Here is a 17,981-nt window from a genome sequence, read left to right as displayed (position 1 = left end):
TGGAATATGACAACAGCATGCTCTTCCAGATCCAAATATGCAAAAATTAAGCTATTTGTTTGTAGGGGTGGGTTCAGCATCCTTTCCTGCTTATGCTGCTCTTTCTAACAAGTGCCTCCCAAATACTGAGTGTGGCCAGCTGAGAAAACTACAGCAACAAATAATGCTAGCAAAAAAATTTCCTTTGAGCATTATTCTGACATATGCATGCTCAGCTTTTACAATCACTGACTGAAAATGCACCCTTTTTCTTAAATTATCACATAACTGTCAGTTTTCTTACTGCCTCCTCTCTTCCAAAATTTCTCATCCCCTAAAACCCCAGCTTCAGGAGGGAGCTTGGAATTTCTACAATTCATCACTCGCCAGTGCAAATGAAAGCAACACTCATGCTGCTTAGTATTCAGAAATTTAAAGTCCCTCATATATAAAGCTTGGGATTATAGTATTCAGATGTGATATGGGCACAGAAACAAGCAGGGATACATACTACTCTGGCAGCAATTCCCAAAGCTGCACACTACCAGAAAAAAAGCACAAGGAGATATAAGGGGGATAAACTAAGCATCACCAGATACAAACTCCTCATATATATAGCCACAGGCAGTCATTCTGCATGTTGTGGTCCAGATACACTTGCTATCAGAGCATGGTGCTGTGTTCCTGCCTTCCCCACTTACTAGAAATATCCAAAGTTCTCCAGAAAAAAAGAAAAAAACCCAAACAATGACAGAAAAATGGAAACTCCTATTTGTTATTTCTACAGGTAGAGACAGAGGGATAATGAACACAAAATTAATACTACTTTTTGCATGTGCATGAGGGCTGTTTTAGACCACATGTTTGATAATACACCATATGCCTTACAGAAGCAGCTTGCCTCACACTTCTACATGGTTTCCTACCATGAGGACAGAAATACATGAGAGGTTTTTCTCTCATGACACCATCCTAAGTAGTCCACTTCTACACAAGAGAAACCTCAAGTGAAATCTCCACCAACAAAGGAATCCGTTTTCCTCTGTGAACTGTTTTGCCTTGTTAAAACAACAGGCATGAAGTACTTAGCTTTGCACTTGGCCATCAGGATGAATGGTGGGGACCCTGGTGGGGACTACTTCATCCCATGCTTACTCCTCAAAGGGCTGTTAGCTGTCCTTTTGCAAGCTGAAAGAGTCTGGACTCAGCTCTCTGCAGAACGCAGTTCTACAGGATTCAAGCAAAATGAGTATATTTTGCTATTTCTTTTTTATTTATTGCCATTTCTAGTCATGCAATATGATCTTATCTGTACAAAATAAGCAGCCAAAAAACCCAAACTCCCAGCTTAGGCACTCCCAGCCATGCTCTAGAGAAGAAAACTGTCTGTTTAAAATAGCTAGGAAAGAAACGTGAGCACTTAAATTAGGCACCTAAAGCTGCACATAGAATGGAATAGTTAGGGTTGAAAAGAACCTTAAGATCATCTAGTTCCAACCCCCCTGCCATGGGCAGGGACACCTCACACTAAAGCATGCCTGTAGCCATGACAGTTTAAGGATCTAAGTGAACCAAGGTTTTAAGATTTACCTTTGAACAGAAAGGATATATCTGTGGGGGAACCCCTAAATAATCAAGCTTTCAGGCAAACAAACTTCTGAAAACAAGCAGAAAACGTCAAGATTAGAAAACTATCTTTGAAATTAATACAATTACATTAATCAAAGAGGCAATTCAAGAGAAATATGTAGTTGGCACCACTGAAGCTGGAGATAATGAGGGACAATAAGGACTGATTGCTCAATGAAATCTCTTTTTTCCTCCCTACTTTTTTATATTGTATCAGACTTTTATGAAGTTTAGCTCCCATGCTCATCTTCTGAAGTTAGGCTGTAGCTCTCCTTTGAGGATGAAGGCTGAAAGGTCAGACACAGAGAGGTCATTTTCTCAGAAATACTCTTCATCGGATAACGGCTGTGTCAATTACTTCATCATTGGATATAGTAGCTCTTTAGTTTTTACTCATGTCACATCTATGATGATATTTAGATGACTACAGTGTGAGTTCCTCTCTCCCCACTTATTTGTTAGCTATAAAGTAAGCCAAATGAAAGGAAGAAAACATAAGGAAACAACAAGACAGTGCTGCTCAGTTGATGGGTAGTGTTCGTAGCACACAAGAGACCTAGTTGTCAAGGTTTTTGTTAGTGTAATAACAAAGGAGAGTGTTAAGGAGTTTGAAGAAAAGACAGGACTACTGTATTGAGGGAAAAGTTCATACCTTACAGAAAAGTCCTTGGAGAAAGCATAAAGATGCTTGCTTGAAAAATGAGTTGCATTGGAAGCTCACACAAATGATTTCTAATTCAGAAATGAGAGAGCTACAGGGGGAGTCAGAATCAACCATGAAGGGCCTTGAAACTAACGGCAACTATTATTCTTTTTTTTTTTTTTCCCCAGGAGCATTTCCAATAGAACTAAATGTAAAACGAGTGCTTTATAAGGCCCTGGAAAATAACACAGCAAACTACTGAAGTGACAGACTGGAGGTTGTATGGGTAAATAATAAATATGTTATGGAAGGTAAGTATGCAAACCTTAAATCATAGAATCATAGAATGGTTTGGGTTGGAAAGGACCTTTCAGTGCAGCTCATCTAGTTCCAACCCCCTGCCATGGACAAGGACACTTTTCACTAGACCAGGTTGCTCAAAGCCCCATCCACTCTGGCCTCGAACATTGCCAGGGATGGAGCAGCCACAGTGTCTCTGGGCAACCTGTGCCAGTGTCTCACCACTCTTATAGTGAAGAATAAAAATAGAAACACAAGCTTAAGTGATAGAAAGCTACAGGAAAGAAAAAGATGATGAAGTCAGCTGCTGCAGGTTGTACGTTGAACTAATTAGTGGTCAGACATGGAAAGAGAGTAAAGGAAAACACATAAATTTAATTTCAGATAAAAGGAGCTCACGTTAGCGTACGAGAGGCAGAACTGTAAGTTGGCTCCCTGAAGCCATTAGTTGCATTTGTTTGGACTTGACAATACTCAGAGATGAGATACAGATAAAAAGGGCTATGGTTTTGGATGTATCCCACAAAAACTGGAGAACAGATCTGGAAAATTCTCCAAAATAATACAGAGATAAGAGAATGAGCAAGCAAAGACAGTCGTGGAAGGTAGAGTGGCATGGCACCGCAGCAGGGCATCAGTCAGTGACATCTGAGGCTGTTGAAGTGACTGTCAGGCATATGTCGACTGATGTTTGAACAGAAGTCATGAGCAACTTGGATAGCATTTCAATGAGAGCAAAAGGGGGAAGGTGCATTTGGGAGCATGTAAGATGAAACAGGAGAAGATGAACTCAGACAAAATTTTCAGGAAACTTTGGAGACAAAAGGAATACAGCAGTAGCCGGTTTGCTTAGTAATTGGGTGAACACGTCCGTGCAGATCCAATGCTTGATACAGAGGCTGATTCAAATTTTGACTTACATTTTCATTTGAATAAAGCCAAACTGCAGAAAACAACTTTTACAGACACTCTACTCAAGATAAACTCTCTAGAAAGTCAAAGTTGGATCAAACTTTAGTATATGCTTAGGAGTGTTTGTGAGGGAGAGCAAGCCTTTTGTTGAGCCTACCCTGAATTCCACAAAAATGAGGTAGCAGGAAAACAGTTTTACATCTCATTTTTAAAGCTATGCACAGAACGTTCCTCATGCTCTATAAAATGTCACATATCAGTTATTATTCATCCACATACAGGCCCCCTAACCTTAACAGGCAACAATTAAGCTTTTGATAATGCCTGAAAGAAGCCTCAGAGTGCACTTGCAGGGCTTTCTGGTCAGGACTCTAAATTTTTGCACTGCTGCAAGCCCTGGATTTGGAAGCAAAGATACATGGGATTATAGGAAAAAATAAAAATAAATAGCCAAACCATCCATGATAATACAAAGTGAGGACAGTAGGTGCATTTTGTACCCTCAGGCACCTGTCAGCTCCAAGTCATGGACTGTGGAGGAGACAGTAATTGCAAAATAGATAAATTGCACTTTCAGCTGCGGGGCTGAACATGTCAAGGTCTTAAGAATACTGCTGAACCTTATTACTTGTAAAGCAGTAATGGAACATCTCATCTGCCCAGGAAGCATCACCTCCAGAGGCACAGGGGAACCAAGGAACCACTGTCTGGGTTGATCATTAGTTTGCTAACCAACAGCTGCACAGCATAGCTGACCCCCTTGTAGTGAGTTAAAATATAAGGCGGACTGGTGTACAACCACAAAATTTTTATATGCTCTTGTCTTTTTTTGCTTCCTATGCATTTCTTAGCCACTGTCAAACTGCTATTGGTACAGGTCCAATACCCAAGAAGTCTGTTTCAGTTATCTCGTGGTTTGTCTTTTTATTGGCCAACTCCACAGGCAGAAATGTTCACAACAAAGATGTATGGACTTGAACATATTAGTGAGGTATTTTTGTGGTGTGATCAGCATATCTGCCACTAAAACATGATTCTAATGGCAAATCTGTGAGTAAATAATTAGTTGGTTTTATTTGGCCCATCTTTTGGCCAACCTTCATGCTGCTGCTGTTGCTGAAAACAAATTAAGAGTAACCATGTCCAGTTATTAACAACTTGTTCTAGCACAAAGTCGTAAAGCTTTGTTACAGCCTATTCATAGGTAGATTAAATTGTACTATCACTATTACAGTATTCTCAGGAAGGTAAAAGTGCCATCCCCAGTGTCATAGAATCATATGATTTGGGTTAAGATCATCTGGTTCTAGCCCTCCTGCCATGGGCAGGAACACCACATGCTAGACCATGTCGCCCAAGTCTGTGCCCAGCCTGGCCTTGAACACTGCCAGGGATGAAGCATTTACTACTTCTTTGGGCAACCCATTCCAGTGCCTCACTACCCTCATGGTAAAGAACTTCTTCCATATATCTATCCTGAACTTCCCCTGTTTAAATTTTAACTTGTTACCCCCTGTCCTATCGCTACAGTCCTTGATAAAGAGTCCCTCTCAAGCATCCTTGTGGGTCACCTTCAGATATTAGAAGGCTGCTATGAGGTCTCTTCTCTTGGCTGAATAGCCCCAACTTTCTCAGTCTGTCATCACATGGGAGGTGCTCCAGCCCCCTGATCATCCCCTGATCATGGCCCTTCTCATGTCCAGGGAAAACAAACAGGCTTGGCAGTTGTTAGCATGTTTCCACTGGCAATGAAACTAGGATCATAAGGAAAACAAAATCTCAAGACCAAATTCCTTTTGATATCATGTGCAAGCTGAAGAGGAAATATGAGAGCCTAAGAGGAGTTTCTTTTAATGCACCATCCAGAAACATTATTTCACCCGACAGTCACTCGCAAGTTTCCTACCGGCTAAATGTTTTGCAGATAGAGTTAAACAGACAGAGGTTTCAAATGCATTTGGATTCTGACGATGCAGCCTGGGAAAGGAATTTTCCACTTTGTACTGCTGAGAAAAATGCAGACGCTGTAGGCTATTGTATCATGTTCAGAGGAACAAGGTGGGTAGGATAAGGCATTAGGCAATATTATACTCTAGGGAATAAAGAGCAGACAGGGGCACAATGGAAGTGCTTCATTATATTTTAAACAGGAATAGTTCCAAGGATAGGAAAGCCTGTAGTGCTTGTAAAGGATTAAGCAGGGTAATGTGCTTTTCAGGAAGACATAAAGAGGTATGTAATGTGATATGTTTAAGCCTAAATGATTTTTCTTGGAGTCCTCAATGAATGTTTAAGCAGGCATGACTTAGGCCTCTGTAAATCCTCTCCAAATAAATAACTTCTATGAAAATAGAGATTCCTTTGACAGAATGAGATGCATATTTCATAACCTATGCAAAAAAAGGAAAATAAATTTTAAAAACATGAAACACTTAGGAATAATAATAAAAAAAAAAAGATAAAAGTGAATATTCTTCAGCCTAATCCAAGCATATGTAGGAATACATCTACCCTCCCCATCTGGTTTGGTTTGGCTGAGCAGGAAAACAACTAAGTGCCTCCCTACCTTCAATTCAGATATTCAACTGCTTTTTGTTGCCTTTTGGGAAATTTAAGAGACAATAAGCGGCAGAAAATATCTGAAGTGCCTGCACTTTTCAGGCTATCTCCTGTTTAATGTATCTCTGCTCTCTCTTCAGGGTAAATCTACACAGCTGATCTCTAACCAGACCTGATGGTGTATACAGCTGTTCACTATGGACGGAATAGGAGCACAAACAATGTATGCATGCAGCCGACTCATGAGAACAGGCCCAATAAATATCAAAACTTGAAAACTTACAATGAAATGATCTCCCCATCTTATTTCTCTTGCCTGCCCTGCCCTCCTGCTAGGAAAAGCAGGTCAAAGCAGTAGATTGCCAGATGCAAAATGGGACTACAGAATCACTGTCATTTGGCTGTATTGTATTTTCACTCACACAGGTGCTATTCCTCATGCAGTCACTGGTACAGAGAGCAAGCTATATCCTGAGTGAGCAGGATGATGTAATGAGTAAATCAGCAGCTGATCCCACTCCCCTTCCTCCTGTTTATATATACATCGCTATTAAATGGCCATGTTCCTTAAAATAAAGAGAGTACCACTGTAATTTGTGGAATACAGTCAAGACAAAACTGAAGAATTCTTAAGACATTTGTCATAGCCTCTTCTGTGATGTTTACTTGAAAACCTCATTTAACATTGGAGAGGGTGCAGCAGGGACTGTTGTTATATAAAAGCATGGCCACTGCATCCATGACATTTCTGTACACCTCTCTCCCATGGCGGTCCCTCCTATCACAGTCCCTTCATGGTTATTAGACAGCCTAGTGGAAATGCCTTTCTACAGCCCCATTTGGAAACACTTAAGTCTCAGCCCTCTCTTGTCACTCTAGGAACTCCAAGGTAACAGCCTCAGAGAACTGCTGTTCAGTCATGCTTTAGTGCTGATTAACGGTAGAAACAAAATAAAGCACAGAGGGAGACCTGTTGGCTCAGCTTGTCCAGTGTTCTAATCTGGTTGAGCTAATAGCTCTGATGTGACCAGTTAAACTCATTCACGAACCTGAAGAACATTACGAAGTATATAAATAAGCTAAAGGGATCCATGAATTCTTTCCTCAGAAATGTGTTAATTTTTCTGAGGCATGTCACAGAGATTATAACCTCTGCCTTTTATCAGATACCTTTTTAAATATTATTTTTTCTTGCTTAATAATAGCTTTTAATATCACATTCTTCATCCAGCTTTCTTCCCTATCACGCCAAATGTGATCTCCCAAAAGCTTTTGTTTGAGCAGCAAGTGACAAATAATCCTTTTCTGTCATTTCTTTCTTTAATGGAGAAAGAATGGGAGGAAACTGCACACATAGGTAGATGTATATGTTCATTAGAATCAGGCCTGAGCTCTTTCATATTTTAAAATTGAAGGGTGGGTGGTTTGCTCACAGGCTGCTTTTCAACACTCATTTCTAAGCGCTTATTCTTGGGAAGCAGAGGCATGGGAAATTAAATAACTCAGATATTTCTGGTACTGTAGGCTTTAGGACAGCAACTGCTATGTTTCGAGGAGTGAGAAGTCAAAGACTGTAATCAGGAATTATCTGCCACCATGATACACTGGGTTAATTTTCAGCTAAAAGCCATTAGCCAACATAGGTGTGTTTGAGATGCTCTGTTTTTTTTTTATTCTTCTGAAACCCCGAATACAACTTGAGAAGGCAAACCAGAAAGAGGCCAGCTTTTTTTTATATATATACAAAAGGCAAACCCCAGCTTTACCAGCCTCTTCCAAACTGAGCTAAAATATATTTTCTCAAAAAATGCAATTTCCTCTAGCCAATAAATCTTCAAACTGTCTTTTCCTTGCTTTTTCAGTTTATGACTTTATCTAAAGGGGTTTCGAAAGTACGGTTCCCCAAGGCCTCTCTTGCCTCTTCTTTCATGCTGTTTAGTCCTTCAGAGGAGAAATATGATGTCAGTTATACAGAGGGTGGATTAGTGATTTTTAAGACTCAAAAAAATCTTTGTTATTTTGCAGTTCTTTTATTATCAAGAGACTACAAATGATTTAATCATCCTTTTTAAGATACTCTTTTCTCTCATGTTTGTATCGAGTGTGAAAACACCAGAAATTAGAGGTTTTCCTGGCAAATGGATATTGGTGGAGACAAAAGGCAGTGTTTGTCTGGATTTTCAGAAGTCACTAAACCAAGCTTAGAACAAGTGAACACATGACTTCATGGATATTTGCTCTAATTAACCTTCAAAGTTTGAAGTTTAAGATCTATAAAATATATCACTCAGATTTTATTTAAAACTCTCTCTGTGAAAATACAACAGTAAGGAAAAAGTTTGTATACAGTCACTCATAAACCCATATTCACTTTCATACCAAACCCTTTCATGGACTAGTGTTCTTATAAAAGCTGTAGCTGTCAATCAAAACATTGGGAGGGAACTATTGCATTCACAAATGTGCCTACCTAAATTGTCTCTGGCTCTCAATGAGGGTAACTACAGAGGGTAGCTGGGAGACTCTTCTTTAAAACAAGATCATCTTTTTTTGCTTGCCTCTCTCAAAACATACATGACTCAGTACTACAACTGAAAGCCAAGATTTTCAGTGCCAGAAGTCTACAAAAGAAAGTTAATCAATGTCTTGTATTAAAAGTGCTTTAAGCTTTGTACAGTACGTTGCCACATAACTTCTGGGTTTACAGTCCAGTGATCCCATTCCCATTCTGCATTCTGACAAATGCATTCATCTCTCATACCTATAAATCCTTTTTCAGAGCAAACAGTCCAGGTACTTACATTTTAAAATCTTACTGAAAGCAACTACATACTGAGAAGTTACAATCCTCTTTGCTGATGCAATTGGCTTGCAGAAATTGGTACCAGGCATGATCATTTCTGGGTGCAAAGGCATCCCTTATAGTTAAAAGCAACAACTAAGCAAATGGGGTGTTAAAGCAGATCATCTCCAATGGGAAGACAAAAATAAGTCATACCAGTACCTTTTGGATACCTGCAGTCGACTCCAAGACATTGTTCTCCGAACCATTACTTCTGTTAATCATCCGCCACATTTGGGAATACATGCTGTCCCTCTCAAAAGGATTCATCCCTTTCACTCGGACATGCTCATAGACTGCAGAGTCCAGCACAGTGCCGTAAGGAATATCGGTCTGCCTTGAGAGATCCTGAAGAGACCTTAATTGTGGGTGAAGAAAAGAGACACAGGGGACTTGAAGACACATTTTCAAGAGGCAGGAGCTGCAGGCAAGCAAAGGGCAACACATTGAAAGACAGATGTCAAGCCAGTTTCTTTTGTTTGGTGGTTTGGGGTTTTTTTATTCTTTTTTTTTTTCTTTTTTTCTTAAAAGACAAAGTAAGGCTGAAAATTTGTATGGTTTAAGACACAAAGAGAAATATGAGGTGAAAGGAAGTGGTGGAAAAAGTGAAAATGGATGGAAAGAGAACAACAGAAGGAGTAAGAGAATCTTGTCAAACACCAAGCTCCTTTGAGCAGGGGCAAAGGAGAGGAGGGAGCATTGCAGTCCCTCCAGCCATACACAGCAAGCTCAGCAGGAATTGAGTAACCCCTCATGAGCCTGCAGTATCACCACACATCTGGCTGCTGGCTAGCAAAAGTATTAACACCAGAACTCACCAAATCTAGCACAAACACCTGGCTTTGAGTATTTCTAAGTGCTACTGGGTTCTGCAATGAAGAGCAGCTTTTTTGTGGTATTCCTGCACAGAACTGTGCACCCACCACACAGGTCACACCTACAGTGTTTTCAGCAACATGTTTTATGTTGTGGCTTTGTGAACTGCCTTTTCATCACAGTACACATTATTTAGACCAGTACATTTGTTTTACTTTACATGTTATCTGGTCTTACGCATTCCCTGTAAGTAAGAAAATTTCATCAGTTTAGAAGTTACTATAGCATCCCAAATATGGTTTTGACAATCCTGCTTTGGACTTAAAGATGCATTTTAGAACCCTTTAAAGTGTTTTTACCTCTTGGCCTTTATTTTCCTGTCCTGTAGAACTGCTCTCCAGTACCTTTGGTTCTTTAATGACATTCATTAAGGTTTCAAAATAACTACTTGAAAACATCTATGCCTAAAATCCATTATAGTTTTCCTGGCACAAATTAACTTTGTATAAACTGCTTAAATGTAGTGGATGACACCAAGGGACAAATCAAGGGGCTGAATGTTGTGCTGAAGTAAAGCAATAGCAAATTGCAAAAGTTCACTGCAGCCACAGAAAGTGCAACCACACATGCAGAAAACTCATCAAATTCCAAGTTGTGTTCCTGAAACGTATAAATATAGAAGTTAGACAAAATGGCCCTATGGGGGCGGGGTGGGGGAGGAATTCTTAGATGTTCCAGGGATGGCACTGAAGAAAACAGTGATCGAATCTCAAAAGATATGTATGCCTCTGAACACAACAGAAAGCAGGAACAGAAGAAATCAATAGAGAATGGCAAGGGTTTAGAGGTTAGTTGAGTCAAAAAGAAGTCCTTTAAAATTCAGACATGTGGGCTTAGAAGAACATTGAACAAGAGCTAAATTCCAAGCAGACAACATATAGCAAATATAAGGAAGGGATAAATTAAATTTTGAAGAGTAAACAGCTAATGGTATTAAATCCCCCACAGTCCTCCCCTCTTTCTCCAACAATATGGCATTCCTCTTCAAGAACATAAGCAGCAGAGAACCTTCAAAGAATCTACACATATGGGATCATCAAAGGTAAGCTGCTAGATGAAACTTTTCCTGAAATCAAGTATATCGGTATTCTACCAGAGGACTGAGACATGCCCTTTTTTTAGGAAGAAAGATGTGAGACTTTGATGGACTAAGGTATGAGGAGAGTAAGTACTATGGCTAATCTGTAACTGAAAAGTAAAAATTAAAATTATCAAGCCCAGATAAACACCTATGAGTTCTGAAAGATCAACTATGAAATGACTGAGCTGTCAGCAAAACTGTGAAACCTCATTACAGCCAGTGTATGAAAAGGAAGCAGTAAATATTTTTAAAAGGATGTAGTTGTAATCAGAGGAATTACTGAGAGTAAACTACTAAGAAGTTAGATTTAGTAAATAAACTGAAATAAGTATTGATACAATTTTAAAGATTAGTCCTGAAAATCAGATATGACCACCAGGTAGGTTTCTCCAGGGAAAGCAATTTAGTCATCTACTGGCCTTTGAAATTACTGAAACCCCCAAGAATTTAAAAAAGGCTTTCATCTTACCAGTGTACGGAAAGTAGAAGTATGGACGTGCTATAATGGTAGAATTTAGAAATGCTTCCTGGTAAGTAACTTTTGACGACATTAGGAAAGCTCTTGAGGGACTTCAAGGGTAACAAGACCAGCTTTCACAGAACTAAAAGCCTGAACAAGGGAAGTGTGGACCTGTTGAGGGGTGCAGCAGACACAACTATGGTGGGGAGATGCCCATTGCCTTCTTTGCCTCGCTCTTCCCCAACAAGTTCTCCCAGGTCCCTGTGACTAGAGGCAGGGTTCAAGGAGGCAATGAACAAACAGCAATAGATGGTCAAGTAAATGCCAATCAGACAAGACAGGGATTGGTTGAGAGCACTAGACCCATAGAAGTCCATGGACCTGGCAGGTTGCATCAAAGTGTGCTGAGAGAGCTGGCCAATGTCCTTACAAGACTTCTTGCTTTAATTTTTGAAAGGTGAAGGAGAGCAGGAGAGATCCCTGACCACTGGAAAAAAGAAATGTCCAGACTATATTAAAAAAAGATAAAAAAGATAATTAATGGAATTCAGGTGGGCTATCCAATAGCATTGGGTGAGTCCTCTCAAGAGTGCATTTCTGAGCACATGAAGGAGCAGCAGCTGACTGGGAGCAGTCAGCATTGATTTACCAACGGTAAGTCACACCTGACCAATCTGGTTGCCTTCAATAATAAAATAACTTAGTTTGTGGACAAGACTAGAGAAATGGCTGTAGCTTACCTTAACTTTAGCAAGGCTTTCAATACTGTCTCCCATAATATTCAGGTATCCAAATTAAGTGATTAGGTCTGGCTGGGTAGGAAACAAGATGGATAAATTCCTAGTTGGATAATCAGGCTCACAGGGTAGTTCACCTGGAATCTGGTAGCAGGTACAACAGAAGTCTAACCTGAGACATGACCTTATGCTGTTGTCAAGTTGGCAGATAAACTGAGTTGGGAGACCAGCTGATTGCTCCAGGACAGGCTATCATTCAGATGGACCTGGAAAGGCTGAAGGAATGGGCTGACAGGAGTAGTGTAAAATTCATTAATGACAAAATAGAAAACCATGTACTCCTGTGGAGAAATAACCTCCTGCAACAACTCAGGCTGGGGTGTAGCTCTGTAGAAAGGCACCCTGGTAGACAGTGGTAGGCCTTGTGAGTATTTCGCTGTTTCACCATTAGGCAAAGTGTTGTGCAGAAGCAAGTGTATTACTGTTGCATTGACAGTAAATCATCTACCAAAAGCATCATTCATGAAATGCACTAGCTAAGTACAACATTCTATATTCATCAATTCTGTACTGCTGCTGCCAATTCACTTCATGTCCTGGCAGTGCTTAGAAGTGCAATGAACTGTCACAAAGTGCGTACTGTTATGTCCTATAATTGCTGTGTTATTTGTCATACAAACTGTTAGAAAAGTCTACAAAAAGTATTTACTGAGTCTCCATTTTCTAGTGACAACACCTAGTAAAATTGCAGTCTTTACTTTACAAGCCATATAATTTCTAATATAACAAGCAACAATGCATTTTTTGTGAAATATTGCTAACTGGTATATAAATGACATGTATCTGCTGCCACAAAACAGTAGTTAGAAAGAACACAAAACAAAAACAGTTCCTCTATATCTTGTGGCTATAAAACCAATCTTGCTATTTTCAGAAAGGCAAACCAACACAAGACATGAGTTGTTAGTCCAAAAGTGTGCTACAATCAGGTATGGGAAGTGTATTATAAGCAGTCTGAGAAGCAAGCAAGACACAAAGTCATCACCAGCCAGGAAATAATGAGAAGTATTATGTCAGTGCCTTCAGGAAGGCATGTTGTAGCTGCCAAGTCTGGCATTAACTAGCCTGCAGTTCTTTGTTGTTTGGTGTGCTGTCCTAAAACACAGATTTTATCTCAGTTGCCCTGCTCTGCATCTTTTCACAATTGCAGGTGCTGCTCTATGCTGGGAAAATTATGTCAAGAGGACAAGAGCAAGCCAAGTATGAGTATAAACTCTACAGATGTGCTAAACACTGTCAGCAGTAAACCCAGGTTTTGGTTCGCCTGACCCTACGCTGAGGAGCAACAAAGAAGTTTTTGAGCCTTCGAGGTGTACGTGTATGCATGCTGCTCAGTAGGCAAGCTGCAAAAAAGGAAACAACCTATCACATTAGTGACTTATCCCCGTACACAAACACGTCAAATGGGATCATAATGTATATGACCTCTTTCAGAAACTGTTTTTTATAACCTGCAACTCTGCAGACTACTGGTATGACATTCACAACCCTGCAGCCAAGGTACAGCAAAACAAAGAGAAATTACAAACCTTGACAGAACTAATAAAATTATTAAACCATTGAGGTTCCTTTCCAGCAGGAAGAATTTTTATAGCTACTTTGCCTCCAGCCTGGTTTGTAGGTTACACGTTGTTCTATGTACCTTTATTCCTGGATTAAACAACTCTCTTTAACAATTCTCTGTTCAGACAAATACAGTTAGTGGAGACATAAATCCCCAGCCTCACTAGATCACCCAATCTCACTACACAGCTGTCACACAAGATCTCAAAATAAGGATAAAAGTATTTGTCAGGTTGGCTAATTCCTATGGGGTATCTGTTGATGCCCAATTTCTGATACTATTATCCACACTGGATGGGAATTTAATTTTGTGATAGTTTTACTGATCTCAGTGTAACCACCTGCAAAGCAAGGCACACATCTAACATGAGTTAGAGAATTATAATCCCACATTTTAAAACATTTATCTCTTTGAATTTCTAATTTTGAAGCAATAAGGTAATGAATGACAAAAAATTGTTTAAAAATAAAAAAAGAAGATATAGGTGAAAAAATTGTTATAAAATAAAATACCTGTAAATGAGTTTGTCTATAGACAAATTCTACTTCTAGGGAAGTGACCATGCAGTCAGGTAACAGTTCACCTTATTTTGGTTTTCAGTCATGAAGCACTGTGGGCAAAAATGTCTGTTTTTTTTCTCATTGCAGTTAGTGAGATGATACTAATACTATCCTATACAGATTAACTACAATAAAGGGTTATTCTGAGGATGAACTGAGTCAATTGAGAATGAATTATTAACAGATACATGTATTTTTCAGCCTTTGTTGATTTTGTTTAGTATTCTACACCTTATTCAGGCAGCAGTTGTCAGGTCACTTTCATTTTCTGGCTTAGCACAAATTCATGACTTTGTAATTTAAAAAATTATCTCTGCTTTCAACTCGAATGAAAAAAAAAAACATATTAGGATTTGCATATGCTTTTTTCCCCAAAGCATACGCTTTTCTGTAATTCAAATCCTAGGCTTAGAATTGGTAACATGTTTTTCTTATATATCAGCCAAAAGCACTTAAAAAGTACACTGAAAATGTAGAAAAACAGGTCAGCTCCATAAAGGAATAACCAAATTTCTTTTTAGGTGGTTAAATACCACTAAGGTCAGAGGCTTGGGCATCAAAGTATCTCTGTAGATCTGGATTACAGAATGATTTAGGCTAGCTGTGTTGTTAGTCTTGGCTATTGCACAAAACTGTCTGCATGAAGTAGTCACTAAATTTTAGAAGAAAATAGCTGATGTCATGGCTTACACTGAAGTCTTCATTTATGACTAATTCAGATAAAGCTTTCCAATGCTTCCCCCCCCCCCCCTTTTTTTTTTCTAGGACATGCAGGATTAATTCACAGCCAGGCTTAGTGAACACGGCTCACTAAGTCTAGAGATTTGACTGTTGGCAGTGACGGCTGTGTCAAAATCTAGTAATACTGCTTGCTAGCCAGTTTGAAGGTCTGGGTGAATCACATTAAAGGAAAGGTTTAAGAATATTCTGATTTTCTGTATAAGGAAATATCTACTCCAATTACTGCATTCTTGTGTAACCATCCTTGCAGAAAACTTGTGAGTTTTACTTGTGAGTTTTATTGAGCTTTTTAGAGCCCTGGGGTCATGTTAGCTTCAAGTGAATCACGGTGTCCTGGTTTCAGCTGGGATGAAGTTAATTTGCTTTCCAGTTGCTGGTACAGTGCTGTGTTTTGGCTTTAGTTTGAGAACATTGCTGGTAACATGCTGATGTTTTAGTTGTTGCTTACCCTGATCAAGGACTTTTCAGTCTCATGCTCTGCCAGTGAGGAGGTGTACAGGAAGCCGGGATGAAGCAGAGACAGATCCAGTGGGCCCATGCGGGTGCGAGACTGCTCCCACATGCAGCGTCGAGCCCAAGCTCCCTATGCACAGCTCAGAAGACGCTCCCAAGGCAGCCGCACAGCAGCAGCTTGAGCTGGGAGGAGTCCCTGCAGACAGGCTGTGCCCAGGCTGTCCCAGGGCTCACCAGCACGAGTGAGCCACAGCTGCAGCACCACAAGACAGCGGCCATCAGCAGTGTGATAAATGGAGTCTGTTCAATCAAACTGGTCTTACAATTTGAGGGAATTATATTGTAAAAATTTAGAACACTTTTTGTAAACCTTAGAATATTGCTTAAAGAAAACCAACTGAAACAAGATTGTAACTGTAGGCATCTGGTGTTTAAACAAGATATCCCGAAGCTGGGATGTGTCGAGTAGATACGTTGCAACTAGGTAAAAGGTCAGGAGGAAGGTAGCTTGCACCGGGATGTGTCAAGTAGATATGTCGAAACTAAGCCAAAAGTCAGGAGGAAGATAGCTTATCTTCATCCCCGCGGCCACCAAGAGGTAGAATACAGCCTCCAGCAACAAGCCCCACATGCAAAGATAAGAACAAGAAGGACACTTACACTGGAGGAAAAAAGATATAAAAGGACAGAACCTGCAGGAGGGGGTGCGAGCCGTTGGCGGAGCGGAGACTCCCCGGCTGCCCAGTGCCGTTTTGCTTACTATTGCTTGCTTAATAAATTGACTCATTTCAAATAGCCAGTCTCTGCCCCTTATTGAGACTCACTTATAACAAGCATCATCCCGTGGCTCCAGAGCACGACAAAGACGCAGCGCCTCAAGATTAATCGGGCCTGTGCGGGTGTGAGACGCCTCCCGCTCGCAAAACCAGGCCCAAACTCCCACCAAGCAGTGCAAAAGATGCCGTTAGAGCAGCCACATGCCAGCACCACGTGCAAAGAGGAGCACACGCAGACAGGCTGTGTCGTGGCTATCCCAGCTCTCCCCAGCATGTGCTAGCAGCTGCTGCAGCAGTGACAGTCAGGAGTTATCAGGGAGCAGCAGCTCCAGAACTGACAGTCAGAAGGCTTTGTAGCCACACCACAGTTCCCTGGCACACCAGACACTGGCACTGCAACAATCAGACCATGCCACAGCTCCCCAGCATGCTCCCAGTTGAACTGTCACACCCAAACTGCCTACACGTGGCCCAAAAGACAGCAGGAGAGAAGCCAACTGCCAGCACCACGTGGTGAAAGGAGCACCCACAGCCAGACAGTGAGAGGCTGTCCCAGTGCTCGTCCAATACCTGAGACCAGGAGCCCCAGAACCAACAGGCATCGGCCATTGGCAGCATCCTGTGACTCCACAGCACTGGAAAGTGGCAGCAACTCCATCCCCGCTAGGCCCGTGTGGGTGCGAGACAACTCCCACTTGCAACATCGGGCCCATACTACCAAAACATGGCCTGAACACCTCAGTGGGACCAACCGTGTGTCATCTCTGAGCGACCACTACGATCCCCCTCTATCGGCACAATAAAGGTGGACCTTTTTCTCTGGACTGGGAGATTCCAGGCTCCTTGGTTGGCTTTCTCCTCCTCTGCCTTTCTCAATGGGCAGCATCAGTGGTGGACTTGGCAGTCCTCTGGTAAAGGTTGCACTTGATGATCTTAAAGGTCTAGTTGACTCTACTGATTCTACTTGATTCTGTGTACTGTTGGCAGTCACAGGTACTCAGATCCCTCCACATCTAGGTGCTACCTCACTTTCATCACCATAACACTAGTTCCCACAGAGAATCAAACTCAGCACTTCAGAAAGGCACATTTCTCAAATTAGCTATTAAAATTGACTTTTACCATGTTATTGATGCCATCATAGCCATTCAAGGAAGAGATCTCTTATTCTGCAATTTTTGTCTCAAAAATTCTATGAGCAATGAAAACACATAGTTTTATTGACTCATTAGGTAGCAAGGCAGGGAACAGTCACACCATTCCCCAGCAGTTAGCAATGGAGAAAAATCAGAGCTCTGGTGGTTTCTTGGCTCCATCGGGAAATGGTACAGGTATCTCCTGCAGTACAGCTTACTCAAGTAATCCTATATACAAATACAGCATACTTTTTTCTCCATGAATTCTGTTCAGTCCCTCTGAAGAGGCTGGATAGAGCAAAGGAGGAGAAACATCCAAAATTTAGATTGAAAAGAGAGGTAATCTCCAATTATAAGTAAGTCTGATTGCTCCATGTATAGTAATTCTTCTAATATGTGGCACTGCAACTTCAAATTCATGAGACTTTCACCATATTCTGTAGGAAATACCTTCACAGTTCAATGGATCTTACTGACAACGCCACTTAAGTGTCAGTTTAAATTCTCCCATCCTCATCTTATCCTGTTACTCTCAAGTTATAGCCCATATTTTAGCCTCAGAATAATTCTACTCCCACATGGTGTTGATATCCTTCTAACATTTCAAGGCTCCACTGGCACAGGAAGACATTAGAAAAATATACTAGACTAAATTAAAATTGTCAGAAAAACC

The 17,981-nt window shown here is 40.7% G+C and overlaps 1 protein-coding gene across 2 annotated transcripts in view; it reads right to left on the bottom strand.

The window, feature by feature from the left end:
- The window catches only part of GRID2 (glutamate ionotropic receptor delta type subunit 2), a 726,277-nt gene that overhangs the window by 88,186 nt on the left and 620,110 nt on the right, over positions 1-17,981 (bottom strand). For both annotated transcript variants that reach the window (XM_005148665.3, XM_013128934.3), the window contains one exon: positions 9,027-9,222. In XM_005148665.3, the coding sequence (XP_005148722.1) occupies positions 9,027-9,222 (196 nt within the window). The remainder of the gene's footprint in view (positions 1-9,026; positions 9,223-17,981) is intronic.

Source organism: Melopsittacus undulatus, chromosome 7 (genome assembly GCF_012275295.1).
Source record: "Melopsittacus undulatus isolate bMelUnd1 chromosome 7, bMelUnd1.mat.Z, whole genome shotgun sequence".
In the NCBI taxonomy this organism is placed as follows: domain Eukaryota; kingdom Metazoa; phylum Chordata; class Aves; order Psittaciformes; family Psittaculidae; genus Melopsittacus; species Melopsittacus undulatus.
This window is presented reverse-complemented; position numbering and strand designations above follow the sequence as displayed.